This window comes from Rhinopithecus roxellana, chromosome 20 (assembly GCF_007565055.1).
Source record: "Rhinopithecus roxellana isolate Shanxi Qingling chromosome 20, ASM756505v1, whole genome shotgun sequence".
NCBI lineage: Eukaryota > Metazoa > Chordata > Mammalia > Primates > Cercopithecidae > Rhinopithecus > Rhinopithecus roxellana.
In genome coordinates this window covers 42,021,414-42,046,009 of record NC_044568.1, presented here as the reverse complement: position 1 = coordinate 42,046,009, position 24,596 = coordinate 42,021,414, and the positions used below count along the sequence as shown (strand labels likewise).

General features: G+C 54.3%; 2 protein-coding genes across 8 annotated transcripts; one reads left to right on the top strand and one right to left on the bottom strand.

The window, feature by feature from the left end:
- Positions 1-1,376: 1,376 nt before the first annotated feature.
- On the top strand, positions 1,377-10,152 carry POLR2C (RNA polymerase II subunit C). Its single transcript, XM_010365488.2, has 9 exons — positions 1,377-1,552; positions 1,734-1,783; positions 4,978-5,046; positions 5,198-5,250; positions 7,387-7,515; positions 7,940-7,991; positions 8,191-8,359; positions 8,510-8,584; positions 9,203-10,152. Exons 1-9 carry the CDS (start codon positions 1,467-1,469, stop codon positions 9,345-9,347), a joined length of 828 nt encoding a protein of 275 aa, XP_010363790.1. The 5' UTR covers positions 1,377-1,466; the 3' UTR covers positions 9,348-10,152.
- DOK4 (docking protein 4) lies at positions 10,064-24,277 on the bottom strand. 7 transcript variants are annotated; one of them, XR_004055502.1, is made up of 9 exons: positions 24,091-24,277; positions 17,551-17,797; positions 13,963-14,070; positions 13,648-13,762; positions 13,240-13,359; positions 12,930-13,119; positions 12,039-12,177; positions 11,372-11,871; positions 10,064-11,019 (listed from the first exon to the last, which is right to left on the bottom strand). XR_004055502.1 is itself a non-coding variant. In XM_010365484.2 (9 exons), exons 2-9 carry the CDS (start codon positions 17,614-17,616, stop codon positions 11,512-11,514), a joined length of 981 nt encoding a protein of 326 aa, XP_010363786.1. In that variant the 5' UTR covers positions 17,617-17,797; positions 24,091-24,277; the 3' UTR covers positions 10,064-11,511. The 7 variants fall into 7 exon arrangements, 6 of the variants coding, with proteins under 6 accessions (XP_010363786.1, XP_010363787.1, XP_030781374.1 ...); XM_010365484.2 differs by having other exon boundaries at positions 10,064-11,630; positions 11,748-11,871; XM_010365485.2 differs by lacking the exon at positions 24,091-24,277 and adding an exon at positions 18,399-18,481 and having other exon boundaries at positions 10,064-11,630; positions 11,748-11,871.
- Positions 24,278-24,596: the final 319 nt, after the last annotated feature.

Sequence of the window (24,596 nt, the reverse complement as noted above, 5' to 3'; positions counted from 1 at the left end):
CCTGTTGTGTAGTTAGTTTGCTTATCAACCATGATAGGTATCCAAGACCCCAGAGGGAGACAGAGGTGTTGTGGAAGAGGCTTGAGGCTGGCAGCCAGGAGACCTGTGTTCTGGCGCTGCCACTGCCTAGTACATAGTAGTAATTATGGTACCTCTGCGTTTCTGGGCTCAAGTCTTCCCATCAGTAAAATAGGGGTAACAGAAGCCTTCCCACAGACCATTAGCTCCCTTGGCTGCCCTTGTCTGACGATTCTTTAGCCCCACTAATTTTCTCAGCCTGTACACTGGCTGGATTCGCTTTGCATGTCTGGTTAGCTCTGTTTTCTGCTTTGCTGTCTTCTGCCTAAGTCAGTTAAATATTAATGGGGGAAGTCAGCAACTAATTGAATTTCAGATCTCTTGTGGGTCTTCCACTGGATCTTTTTTGTACCTCTCTTCATTCCTTGTATCTTTTGACATCCTGTGAAGTTTTTGCAGTAGCTGTTCCAGTTTGCATTGCATTCTCCTTTTTCCTTCATAGCATCCATCTCACACTCAGCAGACAACCATAATTCTTAATTTACAGAGATGACACAGGCTATGGAGCAGGGTTCCATCAGTGCCCACCCTCTGTCTCAGGAAGAGGTGTCAGTCTTTGCAAAGGCCAACTCTTTATCTGGTTACTCTTCTCCCACCTCTTAAATGTAGCTCCTGTCAAGTTCTATTTTAGAGCTTTTCTGTTGGAGCAGCTGCCACTTTGTTTGAGGCCCATTTGTTTGAGGCCCATTGAGAGTTTGAGACTCTCTCCAGTCTGTTTAGGGGACTTCAGTAGTTCTTTGTTGAGCATGCACCCCACATGGTGCTCACTGCCAGGCACTGGGGATGCAGAGACAAAGCTCCCACTCACCCACCGCAGCTACACAGACTGCAGAGGAAGCATTAGGTTAAAGAACATTGTATCTTTTCCTGAAGTTTTCAGAAGTGCATGGTCCATACTTGAGACTGCAAGGGAAAGGGTATTTACTTGTAATTCAGGTATACTTTGCTAAAATATGCATTCATATTAAAATATACTTTTGTTTTTCTGTAGACGTACAAGTTCTTTTTAAGGGCTTCATGGTATTCTATGTGTGTATACTTCACCAGGTCTCTTATCAATGGACAGTACAAACAGTACTACCATGAACGTCCCTGCACTCGTATCTTTGTTTACAACTGCAAGTGTTTCTGCAGTATGAATTCTTAGAAGTGTTACTGTTAAGTCAAGGACGTACGCGTGTTTTGCCAAACTACCCTCTGAGATAGCTGAATCCGGTACATTTTAAAGCAGGAGGCGGTAGAAGACGCTCGGCGGTTCCGGCCTCCGAACAGCAGGCGGCGCTGTGGGCCGTCTTTGCGGAGGCCACGCTAACTGACTTCCGGTATCGGCGGTGGCGCAGGCGCAGTCACCGCGGAGCTGACGCGGAGGCTGGCGGCCACAGGGAGCGATGCCGTACGCCAACCAGCCCACCGTGCGGATCACTGAGCTCACTGACGAGAATGTGAAGTTCATCATCGAGAACACCGACCTGGCGTAAGGCTGCCGAGGGAAGAGGCTGGCGGCTCTGGGGCGCCGGGAGGCCCAAGCTGGGGCCCCGGGGGCAGGGAGCGGGGGTGGAGTGGGGGCGATGTCCTTCCGGAGCTGCCCCCGTGCCCCAGGGCCCAGCCTATCGAGGCTGCAGCGCCTTCACGCCTCTTAGCTTTTCGTCTTTCAGGGTGGCCAATTCGATTCGGAGGGTCTTCATCGCTGAGGTGCCCATAATAGGTAAGCGACCCCCCTTCCTCGTTCCCGGGCCTACGGGTTCCTGTTCCGCTCTCCACCCACACTCCTTGGGGCTCCTTCCAGTCCTTGGTTCGGGCTGAGGGTGGTAGTGCTGAGAAAAGTGCATTGCTGGAGACTTGACCATACCCTGTGCCCTTGGCCCAGTGGCCGCCTCCCTGGCACCCACGGACCACTTAGGTCCACCCTTGTCCTGTGTATGCATTGCTGAGAAGCATGGGTTTAACAGTGTGCAGACCTGGGTTCAAATACTGTTTTCATTACTATTGTCACAAAAATTTTTAAATGTTTTCAACTTTTATTTTGGATTCATGGGGGTACATTGGTGCAGAGTTGTTGCCTGGGTATAGTGCGTGATGCTGAGGTTTGGGATATGAATGATCCTTTCACCCAGGTAGTGAGCATAGTACCCAATAGGTAGTTTTTTACTCCTAGCCCCACTGCCTCCCTCCCCGCTCTAGTAGTCACCAGTGTGTCTATATTGTCATCTTTATGTCCATGCATGCCCAGTTTTAACTCCCATGTGGTGTTTGGTTTTCTGTTCCAGTGTTAATTCTCTTAGGATAATGGCTTCCAGACTGGGCTCAGGCCTGTAATCCCAGCACTTTGGGAGGCCGAGGCTGAGGAACACCTGAGGCCAGGAGTTCGAGACCAGCCTGGCCAACATGGGAAAACCCCGTCTCTACTAAAAATACAAAAATTAGCCGGGTGTGGTGGTGCACACCTGTAATCCCAGCTACTGGGGAGGCTGAGGCAGAACTGATTGAACCCGGAAGGTGGAGGTTGCATTGAGCTGAGATCCTGCCACTTACACTCTAGCCTGGGCAACAGAGTGAGACTCCTTCTCAAACAAAAGGAAATAGGATAGTGGCTTCCAGCCGCGTCCATGTTGCTGCAAAGGACATGATTTCGTTTTTTTTTATGGCTGCATCACTTACTATTTTTGTGAAACTTGGGCAAGTTATTAAACTTCTGCGTGCTGCAGTTTCCTCATCTGTAACATTCAGCCACTAATGATCTTTATCAGGGTAATGTTAAGGATTAAGTGAGGTAATCCATAGACGTGCTTTATGTTTAATGAGTGCTCAGTGCTGGTAGATGGCTTTTTTATTAATCTATTCCTTCAACAGCATTTATGGAGCATGTAAGTGGCAGGCATGGTGGTAAGCTCTGGGAATGCAAAGCTGTAGAGAACATGGTTTTTGCCCTCCTGGAGTCCACAGTGAGGTTGCAGGGGGAGAGATGAATCCACAGACAACACTAAAGCAAGGTAGACTGATCAGTAGTTGAGGAGAAGCATAGCTATGGTGCAGTTGGCTCTTAGAGGAGGGAAGATCAATTTCTTGTCTTGTTCCAGCCACTTTGCTCCAGGTGCTTAATGCATTGATTATACTTGTATGAAATACTTCAAGCATTTCCGAGAGTCAGGTCCAGAGAGTTTGGGTTAGGCAAAAGAAATATAAGTCATAACTGTGGCATCAAATATTTAGACTTTTTTTTTTTTTTTTTTTTTTTTTTTTTTTTTTTTTTTTTTTTTGAGGCGGAGTCTCGCTCTGTCGCCCGGGCTGGAGTGCAGTGGCCCGATCTCAGCTCACTGCAAGCTCCGCCTCCCGGGTTTACGCCATTCTCCTGCCTCAGCCTCCCGAGTAGCTGGGACTACAGGCGCCCGCCACCTCGCCCGGCTAGTTTTTGTATTTTTAGTAGAGACGGGGTTTCACCGTGTTAGCCAGGATGGTCTCGATCTCCTGACCTCGTGATCCGCCCGTCTCGGCCTCCCAAAGTGCTGGGATTACAGGCTTGAGCCACCGCGCCCGGCCAAATATTTAGACTTTTAAGGAAATAAGCAAGCCAAGTGATTAGGCCAGAGAACATTGTAGTTTATCCACTACCACCCCCAGCCCCCCAGTCACTTCTTCAATTCAGCTGGGAGTGCTGGACCTCCCCCTGACTAATCACTTCATGCCTCTGGACCTCAGTTTCATCAAGAGTCAGGTGAGGGAGTTGTACTTTGTGATGCAGCCCTGCCATTCTGAGTCTAAATGCCTCTTGCCCCACAAATTCAGTTCTACAAATAATGTTGAGCACCCAAGCTAGGAATATAAAGACATCCCAGCACCTGCCTGAAGGAATTTCTGAAGCTTGGGGTATAAACATAACATACACAAATGTGACACAAGGCACACTAGGACAAGTGTGTTCAGGGAAGTCTGAAGAGAGTTTTGTGAGAGAGGAGTTGAAAGAGAGGGAGTGCCACACCTGTAGCATAGAGGGCAGGCAAGGCTTAGTTTTTAGGAGGCACAGAGGATCTTAACCTGTACAGTGAGGAGGGGAAGGGTGTGCTGGAGGGAGGGGCCGGGGGATTAAAGAGGCAGAAAAGCTTGGGTCAGGGTTCTCTTAGTTGGCTTGGACCGGGGAAGCAATGGGAAGCATAGCAGGACAGAGTAGGTGGAGGCCTAGTATGTGGAGGTCCTCTTCCGACCTCTGTTCCTAGTGTCTGTGTCCCTCATTTGGCAGTTGGGCTCCAGTGCCATTTGATTCCTGGATTTAGTTGGTTCCATGCAAATGTTTATGAATGAATAAATGTGTGTTTAAGTCAAGCGTGTGTGATAGATAATACCGTCTTTACCCTTCTACCTGCTCATTGCTGCTAGGGATTGGGTTCTATATTTAGTATGCTTTGCGCGTTAAAGGAATTCAGTAAACGTCTGTTGGTTGAGTGTTTAAAAAGTGCTAAGTTGGGCAGTCCAGTCATTATATCCTAAAATGAGGTATGGCCCGTAAGTCTGTGTTACTTCTGTGAGGTTTTCCCTGACTTTGAAGTGCTCAAATAGTTCATGTTCTTGGATTTGGTGGTGGCACAGGTAGCAGATTTAAGTGCTTCTCATGGAAATACTCAGCTCAAATAAACATGTTTCCACTCCCATGATATTCTCTGCGTCAATGTTTTCTGTGAAGCAAGGAGCCCCCTGCGTTAAATTCACCTGGGCAGGGAGGTGAGGTGTGTGGTGTGTGTGGGTCTTATTAAAATGCAAGTTCCTGGGCCCCACTCTAGTGCTGTGAAATCAGCCCAACCATCTGCAGTTTAGTGTCAGGTGATTCCTAAATCTTGAGAACCACTGCATTAAGTCTCTAGGTAAATTTGATGGCTAAACTCCATGTTTGCTTCTTTCATTTTGTAGCCATTGACTGGGTTCAGATTGATGCCAATTCCTCAGTCCTTCATGATGAGTTCATCGCTCACAGGCTTGGTGAGTACTCCTTTTATTAGAAGGGAGGGTACTATACTGTGCCTAGTGTCAGGAGGGGGCTTCCTTCCAGCCTCACCCCCAGGAGGCTTCTGGTTTCTCATTTTGGCTTGGCTGTTTGGTTTTCTTTAAAGTGCTTTTCTGTTTTTTACAGGATTAATTCCCCTCATTAGTGATGACATTGTGGACAAGCTGCAGTACTCCCGGGTATGCTATGTGATTGGGTGGAATGTGAGATTTGGTGGGAAGCCTTTGGTTCACAAAGGGATTTTTCCTGACATTTGGCATCCAGCTTGAGTAGTATTGTAGGTCTGGAACAACAATGTGGAGATGTTGTCTAGAGCCTGGGCAGGCCTTGATCCTTGGTTCTGATGGGGCTTCAGATTGATTAGCACACAGGACATCAGGAAATGTTGTTAGCCAGCTCCACCAGATTGCCTATTTACAGTGGAGGTTCTTCCTTCCAAAGCATCGCTTCCCAGTAGCAGGGGCCTTAGGATGCTACAGGAGTCAACAGAAGGTTGGGGTAGGCAAGGAGCAGAGGGAATGGGAGCTGTCTCACAAGAGCAGCTTCTGGGGAACTAGTCCTGGTGTCTGCAGATTCATGCTGTCCCCTCACTCGCAAGTGATGCTGCTTAAACATGGCCACACTCTTACCCGCTTCCTCCTGGTCGTGTTTGCTCCCTGATGGCATGTTAACAGGCCTTCAGACTTTGGAGAGAGTGGGATAGTAGTAGGTTACCTTCATCCTTTGACTAGGCTGCATTACATAGCAGCTTAAGACTACTCCCTCTTGATGGCTTTGGGTGATCCAGAATCAGTCCATTTTCTTTTTTTTTTTTTTATTTTTTATTTTTTGAGACGGAGTCTCGCTCTGTCGCCTAGGCTGGAGTACAGTGGCCGGATCTCAGCTCACTGCAAGCTCCGCCTCCTGGGTTCATGCCATTCTCCTGCCTTAGCCTCCCGAGTAGCTGGGACTACAGGCGCCTGCCACCACGCCCTGCTAATTTTTTTGTATTTTTAGTAGAGATGGGGTTTCACTGTGTTAGCCCGGATGGTCTCTATCTGCTGTCCTCGTGATTCACCCACCTCGGCATTCACCCGCCTCGGCCTCCCAAAGTACTGGGATTACAGGTGTGAGCCACCGTGCCCAGCCTCAGTACATTTTTTTAGGTTGAATATCTTTTCATATTTTTATCTTCCATTACATTTTGATTCTCCCATTTCATATTTCTTTTTCTATTTTTTCAGACAGGTCTCACTCTGTCACCCAGGCTGGAGTGCAGTGGCATGATCTCGGCTCACTGTGACCTCAGCCTCTGGGCTCAAATGATTCTCCTGCTTCAGCCTCCCAAGTAGCTGGGACTACAGGTGCTGTGCACCACCACACCCTAAAAATACAATTTTCTTGTATTTTTTGTAGAGACAGGGTCTTGCCATATTGTCCAGGTTAGTCTCGAACTCTTGGACTCAAGCGATCCTCCCACCTCAGCCTCCCAAAGTGCTGGGATTACAGGTGTGAGCCACTGTGCCCAGCCCCATTTCATATTTATAAAAGTGATTCTGTGTCAAGGGTCTGGGTTACCTTCATACCTCACCTGTGTGTAACTGTAGAGGACCCAGGTGGGACCTCTAGCTGCTGCTTCTTCCTTATCATGCAAACATCAAAAGAATGTTGGGTTTTCCTCACTGGTGTGAGGGAGAGAACAGCTTGCTTGATTGCATCCTAGTAACTGTCTTCTTGCCTGAAGTGAAACTGCAATTAATAGTCCCTAACATGGGAATGAGTCAGTTGTTTTAAGAATGGCAAAATGTTAATAATTATGGAAGGTGGTTATGTATGAAATTTTCCATAATAGAAAGGATTTTTTAGAAAAGGTGAGCAGTCTAGAACTTGAAAGGTACTTTTTTCTGTTCCTTGGTGGTTTTATTTTAAATGATGATTACATTCCTAAGCTGGTCGTCTTAGTTCTTGGGAAGCTGAACTATAGAGTGTGAAAGCATCCTCCTCTGCCTCATAGCCTTGGTTATCTGAGGAAGAGTAGTTCAAGCGCCAGAGGGAGATGTTAGCAGTGTGTCTCCAGAGGTGGCCTTACAGCTGGTGGGAGTGGGAAGGAAATGTGGGTGCCAATGTATGTATAAGTTGTCTCTAAACTTGGGCAGTCCATGAGAATGGTATACCAGTTTGTCACAGCCCACAAGAACCTGGAGACTGATGAACCCCTTTTTACAGGTGAAGAAACTTAAGGAACTGGGCATTAGATGCAGGAAACCAAGACAGGGAGCCAAGGCAGGAGTTGCCATCTCCCTGTAGACTCATTCCCTCTTCTCTTCCTACCTTAGGACTGCACATGTGAGGAGTTCTGCCCCGAGTGCTCAGTGGAGTTCACCCTCGACGTGCGGTGCAATGAAGACCAGACGCGACATGTCACGTCTCGAGACCTCATCTCCAACAGCCCCCGGGTCATTCCGGTCAGTGCAGGAGAGCAGCCTCTTTTCCCTGGGATCTTTTCTCTTCTTTTGCTGGCTCCAGGTGGGCTAGACTGGGGTTGATCCTTATAACATGTTGGCATTCCCTGTTACCTTCTGCCTTAATCTGATCCCTAGAAGTGCTAATTCTGGATTCTTCTTGGGCATCGTTGCATGGTTAGCATCGTTGCTACTGCACACCCTCTGTCACCCAGGGACCCTTTTAAAGGCCATGGAATTGTTTTGCCTGAGGCCATCACCACACCATGAAGTGGGGGTTGGAGCCCTGGGGGCATCTGTGCCACCACCTCGTCAGGTGCTCCTTCCCTGGTTGACAGATTGCAGTCTAGAGGTGCTGGGATATGGATGCCAGAGGAGGTGACTGGAGAGGTGAGCAGCTAATGAATGCCTGGTGGACTCCCTACAGGTGACATCCCGGAACCGAGATAATGACCCCAATGACTACGTGGAGCAGGATGGTGAGTCTTCCTGATCTGTCACTCTGTGGGCCAGCGGGAAGCAGAGACAGATACAGCCTCTCCTGCTGCCTGGTCTCCTCACAAATTGGCTTTAGACCCATTTTTCCAGATGTGTGTGGTCTTGGAGTGGCACTCCAAGTCAGAATTTGGAGAACCATGTCTCTCCTGGCCCTCGACTGACTTGTGCCTCTCCCTGCAGACATCCTCATCGTCAAGTTGAGAAAGGGCCAGGAGCTGAGACTTCGAGCCTATGCCAAAAAGGGCTTTGGCAAGGAGCATGCCAAGTGGAACCCTACTGCAGGGGTGGCTTTTGAATACGATCCAGACAATGCCCTGAGGCACACAGTGTACCCCAAGCCTGAGGAATGGTATGTTCCCCTTAGGAGTGATGGCAGGCATTTGGGGTGGGTGTGTCATAGAAATGGCTGCTGTTGACCGAGATGTGGCAGGCTTTCTAGGAACTTGGGTGCCTCAAAAACAGCAGTGGCAACCTTGTGCTGACCTGTGTTTGACCTCAGGCCAAAGAGTGAGTACTCGGAGCTGGATGAGGATGAGTCGCAGGCTCCCTATGACCCCAACGGCAAGCCAGAAAGGTAAGAGCCTGCTCGGACATGGGAAGGTAAAGTGTGTAAGAAGGGATGGTTTTGGTTCAGGCCGTGAGTTAGGCAGTCCCTCTCCCCGACCTCGCAGTTCTCACAAGCTGAGGAGGGCTGCTGACTGCTAAACCAGACCTGTGGTATGTGCACATCCCAGGGCAGGCCGTCAGCCCCCTTTTGGTCACTGTGACAAAGAGGAACCTCTAGTTATCCAGGTTGTTCCTATTCTGATTTTCAGCCCCCAAAGAAGAGATTCTTCAGGTCAACGCTAGGGGCAGAGATTTGGACCCAAGTTCCACAGGGGTGACTGTGAAAGAGCTGTCACTGGTCACTGCTCACTTGGTTTTCCACTCTCTCCTCAGTGGGGCATGCGTATATACAGAACTTTAGGATTTTCGCAGGTACCTTATGAGGTAGTTGTAGCCTCCTTGCAGTCGTGCAAAGTGTGTTGAAACTACCCTATATAAGAGGTTTTAGATGAAGTCAGCCCTGACCCAAGGTCAAGTTCCATGTGGGAACAGAGCCAAGACCTGGAAGGAGGGAGGGTTGTCTATGGCCAGAGCTCGGGTCGGCCAGCCTGCCTCACAGGGCACTCACTGGACTCTTGCCTCCTAGGTTTTACTACAACGTGGAGTCCTGTGGCTCTCTGCGTCCTGAAACCATTGTCCTGTCAGCCCTCTCTGGATTGAAGAAGAAACTGAGTGATTTACAAACTCAATTAAGCCACGAGATCCAGAGTGATGTGCTAACCATAAATTAACTGTAGCTTGCCTGCTTCAGCAAAAACGGAGATTCAGGCCAGCAGCTGGATACGGGGGTCTCTCTTCAGACTCTTCTAGAGAATCTAGTCTACTGTTGCTTGAGCGTCTTGGCAGGACATCAGTACCAATGAGAAGAGGGTCACAGATCGATCACCAGGGATGCAGTGGTGTTTAGGCAGGACCGGTCTTTACTGGCCCTGACTGCTGTTCATAATTGACAGCAGTGCTCCCCAGATCCCAGAAGGTCCCTTCTGGACTGTTTCCAGTGCACCTGTAGGGAACCAACTGCACTTCTCTCCTGGTTAGTCCAGCTCTTTAAACCCTTTCTGTCCAAAATGAGTCATTTTCAGTTGTACCTTAGATTTCTAGTGTTAGGATCAAGTGCCATAGCCTTTATTCAGTGTCCCTAATTTGAGAAGTAACCTTTTGGAATAGCATTAGACCCTGTCTGTCCCCTCCCCACCAAATAAACATGATATTTCATTCTCTGTCCAGCAGTTATGAACCCCTTCACCATCAATGGCCTGATCATTTAGTTTGGTGGGGGCAGGGGGGTGGAAGCAGCCGCAGGACCAAGGGCCCCTCCCACATACACAGGAGGAATATTTCATTTCTCCTTAATGAAGCCTCTGGCCCTAACCCCTCAGCACTGTCTCCGGATAGGAACATGTACAAAGCAGTTAATTAGGCAGCCTGGAGAAAACCAGAGATCCAGTACAGAAAGGAAAGGATATTTATTGATTAACAGAAGTTGTCTTTTTAAAAGTGTTTATTTTTGGCAATAAAGAGCACAACATAATCTCCTTCATGCGTCATCGTGCCACTTAGCTGAGCCAGCCAGCTCTGCCTCCCTCCCCAAAGACCTTTGGACCCCAGTTCCCCTCTACAGGCTAGCTCATCCCTCTGGGTGGTCATTCCCGGGTCACGTTGAGAGCGAGGCTGACTGCACCACCTCCCTAGCTCAAGGGCTCCTTTGGGAGGGGCTGCGTGCTTTATCATCCTCCTGCCACAACTCAGTGGTTATTTACAAGAAGGTCTGTTCCCGCAAATCAGGACCCTAAAGTATTAAAAAACAAAACCCAAAAAACAACAAAAAACCCCACACAACCAAAGGTTTGACGTGAATAGAAAGATAGCCCTTCTGCCTGGTAGTCAACAAATACCAGCACTAGAAAATCAATTGCTTTAATTGCATTACAGCAGGGAGCCTCAGCACCATGTGGGGAGGAGGAAACGGGAAGGGCTAGGTTTCAGAGTGCTTTTGGCTGGCCAGAACGTGGCCAAACAGGGCCAAGGGGCTCCCTCTGCTTGGGCATTGTTCACCCCTGGTCAGTGAGGGGGCAGCAGGGGTGCTCCCCACGGCAGTCCTGCTGCAGCCTTCCCTCCTGGCCTGGCCGTGGGGCAGGAACAAGCTCCAGCCTTCCTCCACGTGGCCGAGGTAATCAGCACCCCTACCCCGAGGGCATCTTCCCAGCCTACAAAGCAGGAAGGAGCCTGTGCAGAAGTTAACATTTTAAAACCAGATTTTCACCTGAGGCGTCAACCAGATGTCACCTCTGCTTAAAACTCCAATTGCAAGGCTGGCAAGCAGCACAGTGGAAGCGCAGATCCTTCCTGTGTCACTCCAGGCCCAGAGGAACTGAGAAGCCACCTGCTGTTCCGGCCCTTGGGCTGTTTGGGAAAAGCCAGCAGTCAGAGTGCCAGCCTCAAGCTCTGATTGTCCCCCTCCTCTGGCCCTGGTAGTTCAAGCAGGTTCTGGCAGCAGGAGGGTTGTGCCATGGAGGATGGACACAACTGCCCTTATACTCAAAAACAGCCTTGACTATGGCCTGGTCATAGGATTAAACAGTGTGTGTGTATTGGTGGGGAAGGATGGGGTGAGGGTGAGGGGATCTCATTGATACAGAGTATATCATAAGCCATATATATTAAAATCATTAACAGTATATAGTCCCACGGTAGCTCCAGCCCCTCACACATGCTCAGGTGGTGTGGCCAGCCCTTTGCCTCAGTCCAGTCTCACCCTTGGGGGCAAGGAGAGGGCAGCTTGCTCCCTTTCTCCAGGCTCTTGGCCGACAGCCCCTTGAGGCTGTCCACGGTACACTGCAGCCAGCCCCGCAGCAGGCAGCCCCCAGTAGTCATCGGTGCTCGCCAGCACTGTGGTCACTGGGATGGGGTCTTGGCCTCGCTGCTGTCCCCCTGGCTGGGCTTTGGCTTTAGCAGGATGAATCTGTTGAGGAGGTCCGTTTCCGAGCTGGCCTGGGCTGCCCCATAGCCCTCACCTGTGGGCACAGAAGCAGGCTCAGAACTCAGAGCTAGGTCAAAAGACCCCTGCCCAATAGGCCTCATCCTCCACAGAGCCTCCTGGCAGGTGGGTGTGGGGCATGGAAGCGACTCACCAGCATAGCTGGAGGCTTCAGCGATGTTCTGGGAACCCGTGATGTGGTGCCAGTAGGCACTGCGGGGCAGCATGGTCGTGGGTGTGCAGGGATACGAGTAATGCTCCGTGCCCTTGTTCAGCAGCTGTGGGGCAAAGGAAGAGGTCACTCCCATTAGTGGCTCACAGTATCCCTGAGCAGCCTGCCCAAGACCCTATCTGCCTCCACTGTGTAGCCCAGGCACTTGGCCCTGCCTGCCCACTCGCCCCCCTCCGCTAACCCTGTAACCTGGACTGATGCCCGCTGCCTCACCCTCACGTTCTTCTCCATTTCCAGCAGGACCCGCTTGTGCTGCTCGGCGATGGCCAGGGTGGCACTGTGGACTCGCTGGTAAATCTGCTCCCCTTCTTGTGTCTGGAAGGTGTAGAGTCCTTCCCCAGCATCACACATCCTGGGGACACAGATGGCACAGAGGGCAAGACGGTGGGGACCCACCACAGACATGCATGTCATTGGTTAGGCTGTCCTGCAACTGCAAGCTGTGGCTGCCTTCCAGGCCGGGCGGACAGGCAGGGCTGTGGTCTGGGGGTCCGACCACATGATGCAAATGTGCTGAGCATTTTCTATACCAGCTGGTGCTCAAAATGCATTACAAGAATTAACCCATTCAGTTTACCACCTCCCTCTGGTCTTTGTACCATAAATAGTTTCCTCATTGTTACGCATTTTCCCAAGCCATTTTATAGATGAGGAAACTGAGGCATACAGAAGCTAAGTAACTCAACCAAGGTTCTGCAGAGGATTATATGTAATTTCAGTCTAGGCAGGCTGACTCCAGAGTTCAAGTGAGGGGATACCCAGTCTTCACTATAATGCTAGGAGGTTACGTACTTTATTATTCCCGAAACCCAGACTCAGGTCTACAGTCACAGAACTAGTAAGTGCCTGAACCCGCATTTGACTTAAGCCAAAGTAGTCTATGACTTTTGGTAAATAGATTCAATTGATCTGCATGCTGTGGGCAAGTTACTCCTCTGAGCCTCCATTTCATTTCTTCGTCTATAAAATGGGAACATTACATTCCCCCTTGGGATTGCTATGCCAATAAATAAACCAAGCTCCTAGTGCAGTGCTCAACACAGAGTGAATGGCAGCCCCCATCACACCATGGTAGGACAGGGCTGAGAGGCAAGAGGGTCCTACCGGCCAGCCTCAAAGGTAAAGCGTGTGGCATCCCGGCCATAGCGGCGCAGTGAGCAGAGGGGCCACGAGACGAGCTTCACACGGGGGTTGTGGATGTCCCAGAGGTAGATGTTCTCATGGGTGATCTGCAGCTTGCACTCACCATACACGTCCAGGTTGGGGCAGGGCAGCAGGAATACATTGAAGCGATCTGGAGTGGGGGAGGGTGGACAAGTGGGCACAGAGATGCCCCAGATGGGGGCTTCCTCCCTCCCTTCCTCTCCTCTTCCTCCTCCCCCTCCCCACCCCCAGGGCCAGGGCCCAGCCTCACCTGTCTGCTCACACTGCACCCCTGGGGCCAGGAGGTCAGGCTCTCCCAGACTGATGTCGTTGAGGCGGGACCCCAGACACTCCACAGATAGTGTCTTGTACCACTCCTCTGCCTCCAGCTCTGAAGAAAATGCTACTTCATCATGTGGCTCCGGGAGCCCGGTAGCCCAACCCATCTGCCCAGTCTGACTTATGCCACCATGCACAGCAGGGAGGGCAAGGACAGTGGGTTCTGCCTGCCTATCCTGCCTCAACCCTGAGGGCCTGCTCCCTGAAAGCACCCCCAACCCCACACACACCCCACCACCATCTCCACCCAGGGTTAGCCCTGCTCTGCCTGCTCCTAGCTGGACCTCTGACCATGACCACCCCAGGGGAGGCAGATGGAGGTCCACACTCAGCACCTCACCTGAGTCGCAGGTGAAGGTACGTGCCGAGTCGTCAGTGAATATGATGGCCACCGCCTGCCGCTTGGTCTCCTTGGGGAGCCGTGTGACACACTTGACGTTGCTGATCTCAGTCACCTGGGACAGCATCCACGAGGGACTTAGCCTGGCCAGTGCATCTCTCTCTCTCTCTCTCTCTCTCTCTCTCTCTCTCTCTCTCTCTCTCTCTCTCTCCATCCCTCACAGCCCTGCCACCCCTAGGAGGGTGCGCAGACCTCAGGCCTCAGCAGACTGTCTTTGCTTACAGGTTGGGGGAGCTAGGACCCAGGCCTCCTAACCTTGGGGCAGCCCCGGAGGCACACTGACTTCTCATCTGGATACTTCTCCAGCCGCTGGGGCCCCTTGCTGGAGGATTTCCGGAACACCAGCCAGCACCTCCGGTAGATCTGTGGGGCGAGATGACAGGGCTCAGACCTCCCTGGACCACTCCCACCCTGCCAGCATGGCCCTGCAGCCACCCCTGCCTGCCACAGGGGGCGGTGCCGCACAGCCTTCCCTGGAGCCCCACCCTGGGGACACCAGGGGTGGGAGTCAACAGCAGTGTCACCTCCCTGGGAGAGAAGCCTCCTCCCCAAATTGAAAAGTCATTGACTTCTTGGCTGGCTCCAAAACGCTGTTCCACAAAGGGTGCTCTCCTGACCTGCCATTTACTGTGTGCCCCGCTTTTAGCGAGTAGCCAGCATTCCTGAGTGCTTCCTGCTCACACCTGTTATTCGCACTGTGCACAGTCTCAGGGCCACTCCTGAGATAAGTCCTTTATCATCCCCATTTTATAGATGGGGAAAGGGAGGCATCAAAACACTAAGGAATGGTGATGCTGGTATTTGCAGCAGGCTGTCTAGATCCAGGGCAGACCCTCACAGCCCACTGCAGGATCTGGCCAGGGCTCGGGCAGTGCCAGCCACAACAGAGGGGTCTCCTGGGGACAGGGATTAGACCCTTGCCCCTTGCCCACCTGTACATCCCCATACCCCTAGTTCTCTGAGTTAGGTGAGGGTCTTTACATAGGTAACCCCCACTCTTGTCTCCTGGGGCTTTCACTCACCCTCTCTTTTCATTCTCTTACCGACCCTGACGTGTAAGGGGCGCAGTTCCAGCTGGGAACCCAAGGCTGTTCGAGGTGAAGGGGCGGAGCTAGGAATCTGAGGCTCCTCCCACAGCATGGTGCCTTCCCTCCTGGTCCTGGCCACTGCTGAGGCTCCTGTACCTTAAACCACCTACATTCTCTGTAGCTTCAGGGACTCCCCCGAGGGGGTGGGGAGGGGAGGGGAGTGACCATTCTAGGACTGAAGGGACAGACCGGCCTATCATTCACCCGGGGTAGGGGAGGGTTTGGCCCCAGCCACTGGCCAGAGCTGCCCTTGCACAGCCCCTCCCTCCCACCTAGGCTTTTTTCTGCCCAAAGTCTGTGGCTGGGGTTTACCTACTCCTTCCAGCGGGCACTTCAAAAGCCCTGCAGAGCCTGTTCCCAGGCATCTCTGGTGTTCCTCTTACTGGAAACAGTAGGGAGACTGAGTGGCAGCCGAGAGCACAGCAAAGGAGGCCAGGGGACCTCTGGGCCCCACCCTCTCCTCGGCTCTACTGTGCCATGGGTACACTAGGTCCTCGGCAGGCAGGGTCCCAGGGTGCAGTGGCCCTAGGCAGCCCCCATTTCAAGACACCACTCAGAGCCAGGCCACTTCTGGCTCCTATCTGGGACCCTAGGAGGCATGTCTGTTCCTGCACTCCTGACCCTGGCTCAGCCCCTGTTCTACCCACCTAAACCACAGCAGCCCTCAGTTCTCAGCTGCAGCGCTCCTTTAAGACAGACACTGAATTTTATCCTCAGAATCCTCACTCATATCCTGGTAGCCTCATTAACAGCCATGCCAAACAAGTGAATGACCACATGAAGGAACCGTGAATGAATGGATGGATGAATGGATGGATGCTGCCGACCCAGATACACCCTGCCAGGGTGGGCTCCATGCAGCCTGCAGCATCAGGGGCAGAAGGCCTGGGGACCTGAGCACGCCGGTTGCTTGGTTACAGGATACACATTCACAGCCCCAGGGAGCCACGCACTCAAGAGCCCTCCTTCCCACTTCGCACAGGGCTTTGATCAGTGCTTCAGAAACACTCTGCCACAGCTCTGCCAGGGGAGAAAGGCCCTGGCAGGTAGGAGTGCCGGCTCCTGATCTCTTTCAGCCCCTCCCCCCTCACCTCTGTGGGCTGAGATGAGAATGGCTGCTGGGGAGGGACTGCAGCCTCTCATACCAGGGGAAGTGAGGCTCCTGGCTTCAGAGGGAAGAGAATTCCTTGCATGGATAGGGCCTGGCCACGCCCCACCTTCCCATCCGGGCTGTGCCCACCTGTCAGCCGCTCAGTCTCCCTTCCCTCTGGAACAGGTTTGATACTGAGCCCAAGTGGCTGCCCTTGTAGCCGGTGCCTTCCTGGCATGCTCTGCCCTGGGCAAAGCCTCAGCCCAGCTGGCCCTGGGGACCTGCTAAGTCTGGGGCCATAGGAATGAGGAGTGATGTTAGAAGCAAAGCCTCTGCTTCCTTGGCCTCCCTACCTCAGCCTCAGCTTCTCTCTTTGTTCTGTGCTCCAAGTCAGTGGGCTGATCCCCTTTCAGAGAAACAGCAAAGAAGTCGATGGCTGCCAGGGCCCAGTCTCAACTAGGTTGAGCCCCAGGGTGGGGAGGAACAGGAGGGGAGGTAGGGCCAGAACCACCCTCTCCAAGGCCAGCCCTGCTCTGTCTGGTATCCAGGTAAGGAAGCCAGGTGGCAGATCCCTCTTCTACTCCGCATGCCCCCCATCCCCCTCAGGCTGAGCCAGGACGCCTTGAGCAGCCTGAGCCCACCCACCCCTTCAAGGCAATGGGAAAGAAAAGGGAGAGAGGGACAGGAGTCCTGGGTCAAACACGAGACTTGGGTGACTGAGGTCACCAGGGCTGTCCTTCCTACAGGGGAAGGGGCAGCTACTTGCCAGACCTGTCTTTGGCAGGGGGCCTGGCAGAGGAAAAGAGGCAGCTCTCAGACAGCCTCATTGAGATCATGAAGTTGATCCCCTCTGCTCCTGTCTTCTGGGGGGTCTTCACCAGTTGGGGGTCTACAGGGGGTAGGACAGGATGCATGCCCAGTGAGACCTCTTCTCTGTAGTCCCTCCAAGCCCCCAGTTCAGGGCCAAGCACCAAGCAAGCATAGAGTCACCCGCCAACAACTTGGAGGGAAGCAGCCTGTCCCAGAGCACTGGACCATTCTGCCCAAAGTTCTCATTTAGAAACCACATAAATATCAGCTTCAGCGCCTCACACCACCCCATCTCCCCCAGCCAACCACTCCCCTTTTCAAACACTTCTTTAACATTAAAAACGACAATCTGAAATATACTAAATATCTGCACACGGAAAGCAGTCGGAAGCAAGGGGAGAGGACCTAAAAGAAAAGAGGCCAGGAGAGGTGAGGGGAGGCCGGGGGTAGGGGGCAAACGGAAGGGAGAGGAGGCCAGGGGAAGTGAGACGCTGCTTCTCAGCTCAGACACAGCCTGGCCTTGCCAGCCGCTCCTGCTGCTGCTGTGGTGACAACTTCAACAATAGCAGGGGAGCCGCCTGCCCATTCACGGCCACCGTTGCTGCCACTACCACCACCGCTGGCCCAGCTCTTGGGATGCCAGCCAGCCCTCTGGGGCGGGGGCTGCAGCAGACAGAACCCAGCCCAGGCACATGCCAGGCAGCACGCTGGCGAGGAGCCCCGAGACCACAGATGCACGATGCCCGGCAGCCAGCGGGCAGCCGCATGCCCCACACACCATGCCTCCGTGCCTGGGACCCTGTCCTCGGGCCCCCCTCCCTTGGCAGGGCACCTCCGCAGGTCAGGGTCACTCACCCCGAGCTTCCTGCTCTTCATCTTCACGTAGCCTTGCTTGACGATGTCGCTGAAATTGGTCGCCATGGTTTTCCCACCTTTTGGGGGCGCGGGGCCTGGAGGAGGCGAGGCGAAGGACGTCTAGGTGCCTGGGTCTCCGGCTCCTCCAATCACCTGTTCCAGGCACTCTGTCCAGGCTGCCGCGAGGGGCTGCTCCTCACCTCACCCACCTCAGCATTGTTCTAGCAGCTCCTTCGCCCCGCGCCTGCTGGAAATAAAAATGACAGGGAGATTAGAGACAGTGACATCTTTCTCTTCTTCTCGCTGTCTCGCTCTCTTTTTTCCTTCCTCTTCCCACACTCCTCCCTCCCTCTTCCCTCCCTCCTTCCTCCCGCCCTTCTTCCTTCCCTTCCCTCCCCACCCCAGGACGACAGAACCATTCAGGAAAACCGAGGTGGAGGCAGCAGTGAGGAAAATGGTCCAGCCCAGTCCCCTCCCTCACGGCTGGGGCCTGCAGTTAACCCCTTCCTGGGAGGACTGGCTCTGGCTCCTGCTGTGGAGGTGGGGACCCAGGAAGGGAAGTGGCGGGGAGTGCTGTTCCTCAGCATTTCGGGCTCGGGTCCCCACCAACTGTGATAACTCTGGGGCAAATTTAGGGCAACTTGCCAAGAGCAAAAGCCCCTTCCTGGGTACAAGCGCTCCCAGGGGTAGGGGCAAGCACTTCCCAGAGACGGGGGAGGGGGGGTCCCAGGAGATGACCCCTGGGTGTCTGAGTGAACCCATGCTCTGCAATGTTAAAGACAATTTGCCTGGTCAGCTCAGCAGCCCCCACAAACCCCTCTGCCCTCCTGCCCCACCCGGTCCTCTACCTGTTTCTCTCCAGCCCCAGGCTAAGAATCACTACCTTGAGCTCATGCAGGGCCTGCTCCCAGACCCTGCAGCTCTTCCGCACACAGCTCTGGGTGCTGCTTCCTGGGTGGGAGGGCAGAGTCCAGTGGGGCGGGCCCCCAGATAAGCCTGAGGAATGTGCTGGGCCGGCTGGAGGTGGCCACTGTGGGAGCAGACGCCTTGCCCTGGCCGTGGGGTTGGGAACGCTGGCCAGTCCGTGAGGGTGGGGCCTGGGCCCCAACAGGCCACTGGGTCTGGCCAAGCCAAGCAGGGCCTCCATGTCCTGAGCATGAGCAGGAGTTAATTATAGGAGAACCAGCCAGGGCCTGGGGCAACAAGACATGCAGGAGACAGTGTGGGACACCAGAGAGAGGTAAATATGGAGCAGGAAATGGGAGTACCAGCAGGACCACCCCAAATCAGGCGGATCTGCAGATAACAAAGACTCAAACTCAAAGGGAGACCTCAGTGATGACCCAGTCTAACCCCTGCATTTTATAGATGGGGAAAGAAAGTTGCCCAGAGAGAGTGTTACATGACTAAGGTCACACAGCAGGCCTGGGGCAGAGCCAGGGATGAAGGAGAAGGTCCAGGGTGGTGATGGAGGCCAGTCTGAGGGGGAACATCCTACTGCCATCTCTGGCTGCATGCCACCACCTAAGCCTTCCCTGCCATCCAGCCTCAGGGGCAGGATTATACCAGCAATGTGGCCCCTGTGTCTTCAGGATCACCGGGTGGGAACGGGGCAGCATTTCTGGGGTCAGCTGGGTATCTGTGCTGCCAAAACGGGGCCCTGGGGCAGGCATGCTGCTGGTTGTGCCAGCAGCTTGGCATTAATTAATGTCCTGGAGGCCTGTCTGTTGAGTGCCTAACAAGGAACAGATGGGACTACCCCAGTGGGCACACACAAACAAGGGACAGGCAGAGAGGGTAAAGCTCCCCTATCCCACTTGCACCCTGATACCCCCCACCAATTCCACTCCTGCCCATTCACTGCCTCTATCCCAGCTCCCTGGGGTCCAAGACCCTCCCATAGTTAGGTGGTCTACTTTCCTCCTATAAGGTCTGGTCTGGGGTCCCCCACTGGCAACTGATTCCCAACAGCTCTGCCACACCTGGGCTCTGGCAGCCAGAGATGGGTCAATTTTCTCATCTTTGTCTTCACCGCCTGCCTCTGGGGCTGCCTTCTCCCCAGAGCAAGGACCAGCTCAGGAGTTCCCCTCCAAGAGGATTAGCAGGCTGGCCACTGGCTGTGGGTCCACAGTGTGGAAGCCCCCTATCAGAACACGTCTACAGGAAGCCACTGGGCCCCTCGGGTTCATCCAGCGCAGCCCAGACATAGCACAGCCTGGAGTGTGAATCCAGCTGGCTGTGTGGTCCTGGGCAAGCCGCTTAAGACGCTGTGCCTCAATTTCCCCATTGGAAAAAAATGTGAATAAATCTACCTACTTTAAATGAGGAAATGAATCCATGAGGCACCTGCCTGCCCACTTGGGACAACAGCTTCTACCCTTTTTCTTTTTCTTCTTTTTTTTTTTTCAGACGGAGTCTCGTTCTATTGCCCAGGCTGGCTCGGCTCACTGCAAGCTCTGCCTCCCGGGTTCATGCCATTCTCCTGCCTCAGCCTCCCGAGTAGCTGGGACTACAGGCTCCCACCACCATGCTGGGCTAATTTTCTGTATTTTTAGTAGAGACGGGGTTTCACCCTGTTAGCCAGGATGGTCTCGATCTCCTGACCTCATGATCCGCCCGCCTTGGCCTCCCAAAGCGCTGGGATTACAGGCGTGAGTCACCACGCCTGGCCTTCTTTTTCTTCTTTTGAGACAGGGTCCTTCTCTGTCACCCAGGCTGGAATGCAGGGGTGCGATCACGGCTTACTGCAGCTTCGACCACCCAGGCTCAAGTGATCCACCCACCTCAGCCTCCTGAATAGCTGGGACCACAGGTACATACATACTGCCATGCCCAGCTAATTTTTAAAAACTTGTTTGTAGAGATGGGTTTTCACCATGTTGCCCAGGCTGGTCTTGAACTCCTGGGGTCAAGTGATCCACAAGGCTTGGCCTCCCAAAGTACTGAGATTACAGGTGTGAGCAACCGCGCCTGGTCAGAGCTTCTACCTTGAAAACTCCAAGGGCTATATATATATACATTGTTTTCTTCAAGGGATATAGTTTTCTTCAAGAGTTGCTGCTCAGACAGGATGACGAAGCCACCAGAAGCCAGCCTGCTCCTTCCCAGCGTCGCCCCAGCAGGGACTGTGGCCCCAAGCTCTCAGGAGTGCTCCTGCTGCATCTCTCCATAGGCCCCACCCTGTCCCATACCCCAGGTCCCCAGCAGGAAGAGTAACCTTCACCGGGAAGGCTGTGTGGCAAAGTCCTGCCAGCTTACTCTGGCCCTGAGTCACAGGGACCCCTGGCCACATTTAGTCCCTAATGAGGTTTGCAAGAGCAAGACCTAACCTAGGACCCAAAATGGTGTGGCAAAGGGGGGTTGGGAATGGAGAGGAGGGAAAGGTCAGGGCCAATAGGTAGAGCCACAAATTTGACAGGCAGTAGTGTCAAGTGGTGAGGGGAGCCCAGAACCAACCCACTATCCTCCAGAAGGAATGCATTGTGTTAAGCAAGAGAGGCAGCCCCCAAGCCGAGCCTGTGAAGGCCCAATAGGACAGCAAGAAGTGGAGGGCAGGCCAGGCACAGTGGCTCACAACTGTAATCTCAACACTTTGGGAGGCCAAAGTGGAAAGATCACTTGGGGCCAGGAGTTCAAGACCAGCCCCAGCACCATAGAGAGACCTTGTCTCTACAAAAAATGAAAAACTTAGCTGGGCGTGTGGCACGTGCCTGTAGTCACAGCTACTGGGGAGGCTGAGATGGGAGGATCACTTGAGCTCAGGAATTCCAGGTAGCAGTGAGCTGTGATGAAGCCACTTTACTCCAGCCTGGGTGATAGAGTGAGACTCTGTCTCTAAAAAATTTCAAAAAAATCAATTAAAAAATACAAAAAGTGGAGGGCAGCTCAGGCTGGGCAGGCCAGGAATTGGGCTGAAGTAGCCCCTGCTCTGTTTGTCCCTGGGGCCACTGTCCCCATCCACTCCTGAGCCACCGCCAGCCTCACAAGCCTGCAGCAGGAAGAATGCTTGCTACTTTGAGAGGACCTGAGGTCTTGGGTCCTTCCCCAGCACTGTGAGCTCCAAGCTCCCAGCTAAGCAGGGTGTCCAGCAGCCCCTCTCAGGGTTCCAGTGCAGGAGGAGGGGAGCAAGGGCTCCCCGTATCCCGCCTCCCAGCCTGGTACCAACACTGCTGCTTACCCAGGGACAGTACCTGCCTGGTGCCAGGCCACCACAGGCTCCCGCGCAAGGAGAGCCAGCTCCAAAACGCTCCTCTCCCCAGGAAGGGTGGGTGTCCTAGGGGGCGGGGGGCCGGGAGACTCCCAGGGCCCTCCCTGCACACCTGCCCCATGGGGCAGCCACGCTGAGCACTCCCTCTCGCACCTGGATTCTGCCTGGAGGCTTTGGCTCCAGAACAAACGCTACTTGCTGAGACTGCAACCAATGACTGAGCGGGCAGCTGCCTGCCTAACTGGGCCTCCCCATCCCTGACAGATCGGATCTTATCGGGGCTGCAGGAACAGCCCTACCTGGACACCATCTCGGTGTCATCTGGCTGTCTCCACCCCACGGCGAAGATCGGATCTGTGGGATTCTCTCCAGCACCAGGGCCATTTCCCATCACCTGCTGCTCTCCCCCCACCCCACCCCCAGATTGTTATCAGGGGCCGGCTGGGAGTGCTCCCAACAGATCCCCATCGGGGCCACCACACGAAACATGGTGAGTCCCATCAAGATGGATGGCAAAGACAGACCAAATACCCACCTGGGCAGAGAGGGATGGCAGAAGGAGGGGACATCTGAACAGCCACGGTCCCCCAGACCCTTAAGCCAAGAGAGTAATGCTGTGGCCATGTGCCACTCTGCTCTCCTGGGTCTCCTGCCCACCCCTCAACATGCCAAACCCCCTCCCTCGAGGGATCACTGCACTAGCTGTTTCCCACCTACAACATCGTTCCCTCACACGCTCATGGTTCATTCCACTGCTTCATCCACCTCCTCCAGGAGGCCTTCCCTGACTCACCAAAGGATCCCCGCTAGTCAGCCTCTCTCACAACATCAGGTGCGGCTGCCTTCATCGCACACCACCATGGGATTTTCTTGTTCCTACATCTGTCCATTTGTTTCTGACCACAGAGAGACATCTGGAATGTCAGCTCCCTGGTGGCTCAGCCTCGTCTGTCTAGTTAACAGCTCTATCCCAGCTCCCTGAATGGTGCCCGGTGGGGAGGAGACACTCAATATTTGGGGGCTGAACGCATCATTCTCTCCAGGACTTGTCCTCCTCCCCATCCTTTCTTCCACCACCACCAGCCTCCATCTGGCTGGACCTGGCTCAGCTTCCAGAGGTGAGTGAGCCACAGCAGGCTCCTAGCTCCTTGGGTCTCAGCGCTGACTGGCATGGCCAGCAGGCTGTTGTTACTGGAGAACCAGCTGCGCTCAAGACCTGCAGTTTGGTTCAGAGCTGCCTCAGGGAAGAGTGTGCTGCTGACACCAAGGCCAGGCCTGGTTGGGCAGCCCCACCTTGGCCAGGGTTGTGGGGTGAGGTCATGCCCGTCCCTGCTGCCTTGCCCAGGAGGGAAATGCTGGGAGTAACCAGTACCAGCACAGCAACGCAAGCAACTGGGGAGAGGAGACACAGCTCCTGGGACCAGAGTTGGGGGCGGGGGCAGGGGCAGGAAGAGCCTGTACCTGTGCCACATCCCTCTGAAAGGGTCTAGGAAAGAACCCGCCCTAAGCAAGCCCACCCCACACTGTAAAGCGTAGTCTCCTAGAGCTGCTGCCAGGCCCCTCGCTGCCCTCGCCATCAGACCCCTCCAACCCACACCCTCCATCCAAGTGCAAGCGCCCCAGCAACTGACCTGTTCCCATGGCTTGGGGCAGGTGGGCTGCACAGAGCCCCTGCTCTGCCACATCACCCAGGTGCCCAGCCTCAGCTAATGCCCCTTTTCAGTAACAGAAAGCATATAACTGGATCCAGGGCCTTGCGGGCCATTGGGGAAAAGGTAGACAGACCTTGGCGGCCAGTGGAGAAAGGTTCAAGGACAGGAGGCAGCTGGTCATGAGTTTGGGCTGTAGGGAGAAACCCCATAGTCAGGAGGGGGTCGGCAGTGGGGGCCAGCTGGGGTACAGAAAATCATCTCTTGGAATTTGGAGGAGTTGAGAGAACAGGAGGCCCCGGGGAGGAGTAGGAAGGCTGATAGAAGGTTGGGAGCTGCCAGGGGCTGGGTTATGCCCCTTCCGGCTGGCAGGCCCGGGAGCGCAGGGCCTGGGTTGTTCGGATGGGGTTTGTGTGGGTGCGGGTGAGGTCATCTCGCGACCTGGGCTACCCCGGAGAGGAGAGCTGGGGGTGGAGAGAGCGCAGGGAGTTTCAGGGCCCAGGCACTGGCTTTTAGGGGGCGGGTCTCTGAGCCCCTCCACCCTAGAGTAGGAAGGTCCCATGGGACGGAGCGTCCCTCAGGTTCGGGAAGTGACTGAGGGTAATCAGGGGTGGGAGTCGCCGGGGCTCTCGCGGGCTCTGCGCGGCCTAAGTCCCTCTCCCTTCCTCGCGCCCCCCAATTTACCTGGGCGCCGAGGCCCGGGCCAGGAGCGCCCGCTCAGCGGGGCCGCGGAGCAGGCTCATGCCCGCGTCACTGCGCTGCCGGCGGGGGCGGCAGGGCGGCGGCGGCGCCGGGCTCCAGGCGGGGACGGCGAGGGAGGCGCGGCCGCCCGGCTTGGGATCGGGCTCAGGCTGGGACTCGGCTCGGCTCCCTCCACCGCCTGGTCTCACCGCTACGCCCCGCCCCCTGCCCCGCCCTGGCGGCCAGCCCCCGCCGTATACCTCCGAGCCGCGGGACACTCGATTCTGCCCTGGCATCCCCGCACCCGCTTCAAGTCGCCCCTGGTACCCCTGGCTCATTCCCACCGCCCCTCCCTGGGCCCCAAAGCCCACATCGTCTCTCAGCCCCCGAAAGCTGAACTCCACATCAGCTCCCAGCCCCCATATCTCAACCCCTTCACTTCTTCAGGAGTCACATACACACCCAGACTCCACATCAGCTCCCAGCCCCCACATCTCAATTCCTTCACT